The sequence below is a fragment of the Tympanuchus pallidicinctus genome, unplaced genomic scaffold, assembly GCF_026119805.1.
Source record: "Tympanuchus pallidicinctus isolate F22 unplaced genomic scaffold, pur_lepc_1.0 scaffold1, whole genome shotgun sequence".
NCBI lineage: Eukaryota > Metazoa > Chordata > Aves > Galliformes > Phasianidae > Tympanuchus > Tympanuchus pallidicinctus.
This window is the reverse complement of record NW_026294618.1, coordinates 23,056,921-23,069,170: the sequence shown is the minus strand read 5'-3', so window position 1 is coordinate 23,069,170 and position 12,250 is coordinate 23,056,921. Positions and strand designations below refer to the sequence as shown.

At 36.5% G+C, this 12,250-nt stretch overlaps 1 protein-coding gene across 2 annotated transcripts in view; it reads right to left on the bottom strand.

Annotated features, from left to right (window-relative positions):
- Positions 1-548: 548 nt before the first annotated feature.
- The window catches only part of FAM83B (family with sequence similarity 83 member B), a 53,537-nt gene continuing 41,835 nt past the window's right edge, over positions 549-12,250 (bottom strand). For both annotated transcript variants that reach the window (XM_052676629.1, XM_052676639.1), the window contains exons 4-5: positions 11,652-11,776; positions 549-9,608 (exon numbers count right to left, since the gene is read on the bottom strand). In XM_052676629.1, coding sequence (XP_052532589.1) covers positions 7,244-9,608; positions 11,652-11,776 — 2,490 coding nt within the window. In that variant the 3' untranslated portion in view covers positions 549-7,243. The remainder of the gene's footprint in view (positions 9,609-11,651; positions 11,777-12,250) is intronic.

The window sequence follows — 12,250 nt, the reverse complement described above, 5'->3', positions numbered from 1 at the left end:
CGTGCACTCATGCATAGAGAAGCTGCTGGAAGCTAATTCTTTTAAACAATGTGATGGAAGTGATTGTCAATAGTTTTTACAAGGCAAGCAGTGAGGAGCACAGATTTCTGAAGGATATTCCATGTAAACAGGAAACAAGAAATTAAAGTGGAGGTGGAAGTAGGGAACAAAAAGACTACTGAACCTGACATCATGAGCAAGAAGGGGTTAACAGGAAACAAATACAAGGGTTTGCAGGTAAACATGGGATGCTAACGCAGTAGATCTTACTCTGTTTAATGCTTTATCTTGCTTATTGATACTTATATTTTATCCCAAATTTTTATATTAAAGTGATGTCAGCCTTGTTCCTTCCTCTTTTGGTCAGGCGGGATGTATGTCCTGTACATAAAACACTGATGCTGCCACATGCAGCCTTGAGACCTCCATTTACAACGTTCTGCTCAACATATCTGCTGTCAGTGTTTTTTTAAAAGATACTCTGAATTTTGAAATGAAATATGTTGCTGACAATAGGAGCCAGTGAAAACAAGAACAGAGGAATGAGCTGAGCTTTAAAAGAAACATTTTATTTGGTAAAAAATAAAAGTAATAAATTATTTCAAGACATTTTTGGTTTGTATATGTACATACACAGTAAATCCGTAACATAGTTGCTATGTAAACTGGGAACTCTGTCTGAAAAAAAGGATTTACAAATCAAGTATCAATTTTAAATGAGAACAGCACAATCAATTGCTGTCAGTATTGGAACCAACTTGTTAGTATTAAAACCAACTTGATGGAATTCCTTTTCTTTCCCCTCAGAAATTACTCAGAAAAACCTATTTCGAGTTTTATGTGTTTGTAGCACTCCTCATGGTTGTTTTGCATCCTGTAGATCAGTGTTACTCAGCTTTTTTTTTTTTTAATTCAATGACTGCAATGTTGAAATACAGCTTTCAGTTTCAAACTGTAAAAATTGCATTATGAATGTGCACTTTTATGAATCTTCTGATTTGACTTGCTTCCTTTGCTCTATGTGGAAATATATAGTAAAGACTTTTTGTTTGGCTTTGTTGTGCTTTTAATAATCTGAACTCAGTTCCATGCCACTTTTTGAAATCTTTTGGATCACCAGGAGTCCATAGAACCTGCTCTTGGAAAAGTGATCCAGACCCTGTAACCAAGAACAACATTCTCATACTGGCACAAGTGAGATTTTGAAAAAACATGCCAGTCATGATATGAAAATGCAGTATCAACATGGGTAAAATTAGATATGGCCCAAAGAAAACAATTAAATCATTAAAAAACAATTAAATCACATATATTCAGCAGTTTTCCAAAATGTGTCAGCTAGGATTACACTGAGATTTTTACACCAATATTTAGCAAAACACATCTAGTCATGGCTGGTGTTGTGTTTTATCCCAGGAGGAGTTAAACTATCATAGAATAATAGAATCTTTTGAGTTGGAAAGGAATGTTAAAGGTCATCTAGTCCAACTCAAGCTCAAAGAGTACCGTCTTTAGGTAGGTTTAGGTTACACATAAGGAAAAAAATTTTTACAGTGAGAGTGGTGAGATATTGGAACAAGTTGCCTAATGATGTGGTTGATGCCTCGACCCTGGAGACTTTCAAGGTGAGGCTGGATAAGGCCCTGGGCAACCTGATCTAGCTGTGGTGTCCCTGCTCATTGCAGAGGAGTTGGACTAGATGCACCTCAGAGGTTCCTACCAACTCTAAGGATTCTGTGATTCTATGATTCTGTGAATTCCCCTGCAATGAACAGGGACATCCACAGCTAAATCAGGCTGCTCAGGGCCTGGTCCTAGCCTGGTACTAACCTCCCATTTTAAAGTTAAGTGGGTGTTTAATGCTTCGCTGGATATGTTTTTCCAGGTATTATTCAATGTCTTGAGAAACTGAGGACAACTAGTCTGCATTTTGAGCAGGCTGATTGCTAAATGAGGCAAGAACAGACAATGTATAACAAACAAGTAAGAGTCCTGCGTTTGAATGCTGAAATAAATGAGTTGCATTCATTTCTCAAACACAATGAAATATTGCTATTGGTGCTAAGTCTTTATAATAATGATACTTGGACTGTCATCAGTTCTCTACTTCATAGAGACAAGAAGTATGTTTTTCTCAGCTATATTTATGTATAGAATCAACAGTATCAAAACAAACATGAACGATGAGCCTCTTATCGGAAATGCTTATTTTCTCCACAGAAATCTTTCGTGCTTGTCCATGAAATTTTTAGTTAGCCTAACACATGTGATGGGAGAAAGGTGCATAGTCTTCACAGAATCCATCAGTTTCTTCTGGAGAGATGTTCAGAGATCTTCCAGAAAAAGATATTTTCAAGATGTACAGAAACTTGATTTGGAAGTATAGGACCCAAAATCCTGATTTTCAAAAACAGGACTTATTTTGCTTTAGCGTTGCAATATATGAAAATACTGACCTGGAGGAGATTGCTAGAAGGCAGAGTTGAGTTAAGCAAAACTTAACAACTCAACGTCATTAAAGCAGAAATCCAAACCACTATCTTTGCCTAAGAACAATGTAGCTCTATTCTGCACTGTCAAAAGCACGTGGTTTCTTCCATCCTGTTTCTCAAAGCTGTTGCCAGAACACGCAACATTCCTTTGGCACCATATTCAAATGTAAAACAAAGGAGACCTAACTGAAACCCTTCGTTAAGGGTTGGAAACAAAAATGTCATAGTCTACAGAAAGGCACAGAGACATCTGTAAGCACCTGTATGAAATGAAATGGCAAGATGGCATGTGAGCAGCGCAGACTTTTCTCATCACTGGGGTGCTGATGGAGAATGTATTCATGCAACTTAACACAAAACTAGAGAAACAGATTTTATTTACCAATGAACTACTGCAGATTTATGTTGTTCTAATTCTACAGCTTAAATCAAAATAAAGTTTTTTAAAAAACAACAGCAGACCACAAATATTGTACTGTACAGTACAATATTGATCTGGGGAACAAGTTCTTACTGATTTCTGTTCATCACACTGTTGTACAGTCACTTGTGGTTGTACAGTTTATGTCAGGAAAGAGCAAGGAAAAAAGTGCTACAAATGAAGAAAAGATATTTCTCGTACAGCATAGTGGAGCCATTTTAAATTTTATTTTTACACTATCTTGGCACAGATCTTGGGATTATTTTTCTTATGACTTCTTCTATAAGCCACAACATTCCCTTTTATTTTTCAGAAAGCCAAAAAAAAAAAAGATCAAACAGTTTTTTGTTTTTTTTTCTGAATGATATTGCTCTTGTATCTATCAATAATAAATTATTTCAAGACATTTTTGGTTTGTATATGTACATACACAGTATATCCGTAACACAGTTGCTATGTAATCTGGGAATTCCACCTGAAAAAAAAGGATTTACAAATCAAGTATCAATTTTAAATGAGAACAGCACAATCAATTGCTGTCAGTAATGAAACCAACCTGACAAGCTTATGATAAGCTTTCTTTCTGTCAAGGCTTCTAACAAAAAATATTATCCTTGTGAATTAGACAGCAGGAAATTCAATTTGTCTTAATTTTTATTTACACAAAGTTCATATTCATTAGCATGAATAGAGTGCTGTGCAAGCTCATTAGTAAAATAACCAACGTTTTGCAATCTGAGAGGCAGTAAAAACTGTTTACTACAAGGCTGAAGAAATGAAGCAATTAATTCACTGGGTGTTACGATCGTATGCTGAGGTGGTTTATTTACAACACAAATTGAACGTGTGCTGTATGAGGGGTCTGTATTTCCTGTATGAGCTGCCCACGGAGCTCCTGAGGGCCACATTCAGTACTGTGTAACTCTGATCATCTGGATCTAACAGAGTTTTATCTAATGTGAAAATGACACATCATTTTTTTGTGTGTTTCTCAACTCCCAAGCCATTTGGCCACATGACCATCATGCGTGGCAATACCTATTACTTCAGAGCCTTACAAAACTGGGAGTACACTGGGTGTGTGCAGGGTGTAACAAACCTGCAATGTGCAAAGCACATTCAGGACACACTGAACAAAGTCCATCTCTTTTGGAAGAGCAGAAAGATCAAGACAAGCTTGGGGAAAAGGAAGTTTAAATATATAAGCTCTATTCCTCCTTCCAAAAAGACACAGATTTTGCTGATGCAAAGAGCTTATGTATTTTCTTCCACACTTCTCTATTTTGTGGAACAGGTGGGATCCTCCACAGACAGGAGGCAAATCAGACACAAACAGCTGAGCACTGCTTCCCCACCTATAACACACAATTCCAGTGGGAACAACAAGGCAGCTGGTCCTTGCATCACTTGCCTTGGAGCTCTACCAAGGGCTCCCTCATCTCTAAAGCTGCAGGCAGGGCATCAAGCTGCTGCTCCCACAGTGCCAGGGCTGCATGCTTTCCAAGCAGCATTTTGTCACACCTCTAAAATAGTGGCATCACTACATTATGTGTCTGATCCAACTTTCACTGAAGCCAGTGGTGATCATTTTCATTCAGTTCAGTTAATCTTGGATCAGGCCTCAATGCATAGTCTCTGAGGAGATACATGGAAATGAAAAAGAAAATTTTACTGTGATTATTTTTTTTGCATTATTAAGCATATGAGCAGGCTCTTCACTGAAGACACTTAATCTGCTGTGTATAAATACAAAATGGAATTATATATAGGTGACTTGGTAAATTAAAATACTTGCTTTCTCAGGACTCTCTTATAAACAATCCACTCTGGAAAATACAGAAAAAGACTCCTAAGTGTATCAAAATATGTTTCCCACATTCTACTACAAAATGCAAAGAACTGTCACTTCAAAACTACTTGGGGAAGTATGTTGTGCCTATGTTGAAAATATGCACATAATACTAAGGAGATGCATCTTGCCTCAGGATCTGGGCCTGAAATTGCTGCTTCTGACAGGATGCTATGAATGCTCATTTGGGAAAGATATGTACTGGGGCATTTTAGCATGGAGTGATCAAGTGGCCGGTGTCCATTTAGAAATTCATAGTCTTTTCCATCCCAAGTAAATCATAGGTAAAAGGGTGACTGAAACTTTCAGCAGAGGATTGAGACACAAGGCCCTTAAAAATAAATACCATCCCCACAGTGAAACAGTAATTATTATAATGCATCAACCTAGTAAGTTTGCCTGAGAAACAGTTTGAATGAAATTCAAATGAAATTCTCAGTGATGAGATTTCCATGTAAAATCTCCTCTCAGCACCACAGGTAGCACAGACAAATGAACTCAACTGAGCTGGGGCATGAAATGCCTTTTTGATGTTTTTAAAGGACAAACCACAACCTCCGCAATGGGATTCCAGCATGGAATGCTGTAGGACCTTTTAGATCTAAAAGTGAAACGGTCTCCCAAAACATGCTCCTGAAACATGAAAACCCTGTATAAGGTACATAAGCTTTCAGCAATGAAGTTACCCAAATTTCTGTTGCTGAAAATTTACAATATTGCCTAAATCCCCAAAAATGCTGAGTTGCCCAGTGCCTGCTGCAGTATTCTTTTCCTAAAAAAGTATTTTTCATGATCCCACTAGAACTTAGTTCTCAGTTGCTGTTCTCAAATCATGCCTAAGACATGAGAAGAGGCAGGTGTGCTAGCAAGGCAAGGATGTGAATATGCCCTTCCAAAATGCTGACTGCCATAATCAGAGAAATGTCCACTTTATTGTCTTCAGCCCTCTTAATATGTAATTATGTAAAGTGTGGTGGAAGAGCTTTACAGAATTCAAATGAAACAAGATTGTCCCAGAGCATCTTGCAGCTAAATGGTTACAGGCGCTCTCCTCAAAGAAAAACCGCCACCAAGGAGGGCCATGAGCCAGGTGGATGCTTTGACTATGAGCAGCAGGTAAGAAGCAGATGCCACGTCCCTGTGTTTTTCTGTATGCACTGATCTGCTATAGGCATTTAATATCAAGAAAGTGAGAGACTGAGAGTCTGAATGAACACACAGATACATCCCCTGAGATTGCAACTAGGTGCCTGAATACGTTCACTAATGTTAAACAATTGTTGCTATCACCCTTCATTGATACTTTAGGAGAGGCATCATATTGCTTGATGTGGTGGCTTTCATCAGTCTCATTTTTAGATATCTAATTGTTCCTGGCCTTCTGACAATCTTCCTGACATAAAGCAACAGGGCATGGAATATTCAAGTATTGCAGTGTCGAGTTTACAACCTCCCTCACATGCCTGGTCTAAGCACTTGCAACCTTGCTATCAAAAAAATAGGTTATTAAAGGCAGAGTTGTACATAATCTGGCAACACTTTACACAGACTGTTGCATATGAAACTCTAAGACTTACCTGAGAAATGGAAATCCACTTTTTTTTCATGGAAACAACAGAAAAATCTAACAAAAAATTATTTTTAGAATACATTACAGAATACTGGCATGTTATACAAAAGTACTTAATTCACTGAAATTTAAACCAGTTGTAAGTTCTTTTGAAGGCACCCTGTTTATAAACTGTTGGGGGTCTTTTTTTGTTACTTTCTTTTTTTCAACATTCATCCTACATTCACATTACTTTAGCCATGTAAACAAGTCCGTAAAAGCTTGGATTAAGGTCACTTTAAGATGTGTGCCAAATAGTTCAGAAAACATCATATTAAACGGAAAATTCAATGAAGATCCATCTGCTGCCTAAACAGCTCAATACGATGCTAGGGGGTAAATTATTACCAAGATGAAATCTATAAGAGGGTTTAAAAATGAGTTTAAAGATAAGTAACGTGCAATGCATTAACATCTGTGTTTATCATTTGAAAATGTACATAAATGCTGAAAAGATGCAAGCCACTATTCCTAGTGCTATCCTATTTTTAAAGGGAATATCTTTGGAAATGGTATTATTTGAAGTTTAAAAACACTCTCCATATTTCTTTTCCCCCACAGGCAATCTTACAAGATGCTAACACATACTTTCTTCACAAAGAAAATGTATAAAAGTAATCTTACAATATAAACACTATAAACAACTCCCTTGAGATGTTTTCTGGACACAGAATTTCAGTAATGATTGAAGTATAATAATCCTAGGGTAATTATGTAAAAATATGTACATTCATTCAATTGTCCTCGATTCTGAAGAAACCTAAATAAGTTCTACAAAACTAGAAAACTACAAAAAAGTTCATCGGCCTTGTCCAGTTAGGAATGTACAGCTTTGCTATTCTTGCTGTATATCAACAACAGTAGCAGAAGTTTTACTTGTTTTTGTGTAGAAAGTTCCCAAATTTCTGCATGAATCCTCTCAGTTTATTTTCATTAGGCTGAAATGGATGATAAGCAGTTGAGTTGTAGCTGACCAGGTGATTACTTCTGCCATAGTTATTCCCTAAGGTCTTGCTTTTCATATCTGAGAGATGTGAACTGCTATTTAGTGTATTTCCTGCAAGTTGACTAGCATTTTCCATCTTATAGAATGGCTCAAAGCGACTGTAAACACGTCTTTCACTTGAACGAGATCTGAGATCCTCTTGATGTTTTGAGCTTGCCAGTTGCGGTGTCACTGAAGTTGCTCTTTGTAGAGCACAAACAGGGGCACTCTCAGGAGCAGCATTTGTGGTAATTTCCTTTACATCTTGATACTGAATCTGTTCCGTATTAAATCTTGGGGTAGATGCATCTCCTGCAGTTTCTATGAACTTAGTTTCAAGAGGGCACAAGACAGGACACTTTTTATTGCTTTCATCAGATGGAGGTTTTTGAGGCTTTGGAGACTTTGGAGACTTTGGAGACTTTGGAGACTTTGATGGGCTTGAAGTGACATCTTCTTTACTTCTGTTCAAGCTACCTTGTGAATTTGATGTGTTTCTCTTTCTCCTTGGGGAAGAATCTGTCTTATTTTCAGATACCTTTGGTTTTTGATTCTCTTCTTCAGAAACCAAAGTGTCAGAACTACTACACATTCTGTAAAAGGCAGGACTTTTGTTTTTTGACAAGATTTCTTTCTTGTCTGGGGTGAGATTAAGAAGTGACCGCAATTTTTGGGATCCTTTCTTTAGAAAATTTGGGGAACTCTTATTTTCCTTCTTTGATGTACAATCCTTACCAGACTCCTCTTTGATAGCTTCAGCAAGAACAGCCATAGAGATTGCCTTGGTAGCAGTTGGGCTCTTCAGCTCTCCTTTAAGATCCTTTTCCTCCTGTGGTAAATGGTTGGCCATACTATGCAAACTTTTAGAGCTCTTTAGTGTATCTTCTGGAATTTTTGGACTAACTGGCTGCTTAAGCCTATGCCTAGTCAGTGTGCTGTAAACATAACTGGATGTGTGTTTATCAGCATGAGGGTCCAATATAGACTTTGAATTAAACATGGGAAAGCTTCTCCTTTTAAGGATATTGTCATTTTGAAGATTTTTCATGTTTTCTGCATGCTTGTCTGCACAGAGCGTTGTGTATATATAGGCAGATGGGTCCCCTACTGCATTCGAATTTACAGTAGGCTTTCTGCTTTCTGCCATTTGAATTTTGTGGTTTTTGGGTGCTTCTGATTTAGGTGAGGCATTTGTGCTAAGCTCTTCTGAAGTATTATCTGTTCCATTTTCCAAACTTGGGGCATGATTAGATGTCCCTTTAGGTGTTTCACTTCCTTCTGACCCAATTATAGTTGAATTTGAAGAACTTGCACAGCTGCTTACCTCCTGTTGTTCAGGTAAAGTTGGCTGGAACACTAATGACGATCGTAAGCGAGAGTGGGAGTACAGAGCATGAGCTTTAATATTTTCAGTTGTGTCATAGCCATCGTATCTGTCACCCAAGACTGATCCATTAGACTCTACTGGATAATCAGAATGGTCATTTAAATATGACTTAATTCGCCAGTTACGTAGGAATGATTTTGTTGTGTGTTCAAGTGTTGGCATCCTTTGCTGCAGATGGCGGATTTGATTATCTGTCCCATTAAAAGACCTCCGTACAATTGAATTTCTTTCTGCAAGATTTACCTTCTGTCGTGAAAATTGATCAGCAAAACTTTGTTGGGGTGTATTGTAGTTATTTGCATATCCTCCTCGTAATGAAGATACAATACTAAGGCTATCAGATGGCATTTTCCAAGTATTCAATGGATTATTGGCTCTATTAATAGCTCTGTTAAGCAGTAGGTAAGGTGTCCTTTCCGGCTTCTCCCCAGCATAACTATGTCTCTTCCAGTGCTCATTTTTTTCACTAGGTTGATACTGCTGGATTGGATTTTGCATATTAAAACCTGGATGAAATGGTTGTTTATTAAAAGTTTGATTTCTCAAGCCAAATTTATCTATTTCATTTACTGCAAATCGTCCACGAGTTTTCAAATAAACAGGATCTAACTTGTGAATCTTGTCTTGTCTACCAAAAAGGTTTCTTTGGCTAGAAACTGAAGCTAAGGAAGACACTGAGTGTTGGCATGTGTCATTATCCCAGAGCGTTCTGCGGCTGTTTACCCGCACTAATTCAGGGGCAAATGAACTAGGAACAGAAGAACGGGCATACAGTGTCCTGAACTCTTCATCAAAGGATTCAACCAGCTGTCCTGTTATAACTTGAACCATACTGAGGTTGGTTTTTTCAAAAGACCACATAAAGCTGAAAGAAGAAGAAATGACCATTAGGAACAGTTCTTTTGAACTAATATAAATCACTGGTCCTTGAAAAAAGAAAAATCAAGTAAACTTATATTTAGTAAATAAATAAATTGGGAATAGGATTCATACAATTTGCTTTTAGAAGATCTAATCTAACACGACTTGAACTTAGTGGAAGACTTCCACTGATTTCGGTGGGAGCAGAAATAGCTACTTAAAAACCCTTACAAACAGCAAATATTGCAAAAAGTATTCTCAAGTACAGAACACTGGAACACAAATACCTAATTGTGCCGAATTACCTCTACAAAGACTAAGCCAGAATTGACCAGATCCACTCCTGAGTCAGAGAACACTAGGGTATGGCTATGTGTTAAAAAAAACTGCATTTGAAATAATACATGAAACAGTTTCCACAGGTCTGAATATACTGTATTCTAAACATCTTCTCAAAAAGATGCACCTCAAAATTGTCAAAAAGATTCATGTTCTAGCATGCACATGGGATTGAATATTAACTTTTCTATTAATTGCAATGTACAATATCCTGATGAAGTTTTCTTTCTTTCAATTTTGCACAGAAAAGTTGAACCATGCTTAAATATAACTATCTATGCTACTTTGTAGCTACAATATGAAATAAAATACATTAACAACTACACCAAGGATATTTCAATAAGCCTAAAAACACGGTGTTGAAAGCATATAATTTGTAGATTACAACAAATAAAAAAAAATCTGTCCTATGATCGTAATTTAATGCCAAAAATAAGTGAGAAAAAAAAAAAGTTAAATGAAAGCAATAAACTTGTTTTATTTGCATCTCCTGCTTGTGAGGAAAATGGTTTGTTGCATTCACGTAAATAGCTTGCTGGTTTAGTTTTATTTGCTAGTTTTGAATTTTTTGGGGAATAGTGTGATGAGCTTAAACAAAATTATGATACATAATTTTTTTTCTCTTTTTTTTTCTTTTTTCAAAGAAGTACTTATTGATAACAATATATTTTGCAATATCTGTAAAAAAAAATTAAACTGAGTTCAGAGAGCAAGAATTCAGAAAACACCATTCTTTCCTGCTATAAATCACTGAATTATTTTTCAAAGAAAGCTTAATTTTAACAGAAATTGGTGATTCCCACCTCTGTCTTAAAGTCATGTTATTTTTCAAAAAGAAATGAGAAAACCGATCACATTCTTACAGACTCCAACAATGTGTGTAGATGTCAAAGCAGGCAGACTCTCTCTGGACTCCCTTATACTGACTCATTTATGAACTGCTGATTTATCTCAGTACCATTTACACATATCAATCTAAATTAGATGCTGCTTGAGTCTCAGAGGAAATAAAGAGACAGATTTTCAAAAGCTTACAGTAGTGGAAATATACAAAAATCAGTAGCTATGTATCTGGCACCCAGGCACTAGGCTGGCAGAAATTAATTCAGTAAGCCAAAAGACAGAAGTGAACCATGAAGATAAGAAAAATAATCTGTGAGATAAAAACTGTTACTGCTTCAACTTTTTTCCAATTCTGCAGAGCTGTAAGTTCTTCTGTCTTCTGCCTTGGAAGAATATATTAGAATTCAAACAGAAAGTAGAATAATAGAACTTATCCAAATATAACGAGAGACTATGCCAACTTATCTTGTACAATTCTGAATTTGACCACGATATCATACAGAGTGCATAGAGTAGGTCTATAATTTTAACTTTAGAAGATTACTACAAGGAAAAAGTATCAAAAAGAGCTTACGAAATTTTTTGAAAGCCTTTTCTGGGGTGAATACTAAGCAAGAATAACTCAACAGAATAAATCAGGATTTTTCTCTTTTTTCATCAAATCTTCAGAAAAAAACAAATGATATATCCATTTAAGCTTCCAATAAGTCTTTATGACAACTTGTAAAATTACAGTAAAGATAATCAAATTTGCCCCTGGAGATTCTTCGAAGAATTTTTAGAAACGGAAAAAAATATTTACTTTGCAGTAAGTGAAGTACTGAGATGACAGGTAACCTACGAGCACCTCAGTGACAAATCTTACCTGTAAGAACCATATATAACTTTCTTACAATCAACCAGCAGAAATTTTTGTTCCATTTTTCCATGGAATTTTGCTCCTGTTTTAGAATAGTAATCTTGTCCTTTTACTGTCCGTACTCTCATGTTCTGAAAAACAAAATTGAAATACTTTAATTGATTGACTATATTTGACATTTAGCATCCAGGTCTTTGAAAATCAGAGGTACAGTAGAAGAGTTACATTATCGCATACCGCTAAGCTCCAAAGGACAGTAAACTTTGATCAAATCTGTCCCTTGGAGGGGCAAAATGGCAAGTCATCCCTTTGTCTTAATGAATGAAGAGATTTCCCAGGCCATGGAAAAATGAATTTCCCCGTTTTCCGTAGAATTCACTCTCAGAAATGAGGTTCTGGCACAAGAAGTCTTTGACAAGAGAAAGAGGTTTTGTATTGAAAATGTATCTTTTCAGCATCTGATTTCCAAACATCTCAGGTAGTCAGAAATATCACTTAAAGCATCAGTATCACTTATTTCAATTGAACAAGAGTGTTCTGTCTATAAGTACAGACATCCCACTTTGTGATGAACTATTGAATGATACCACCTGAATCCACAATCC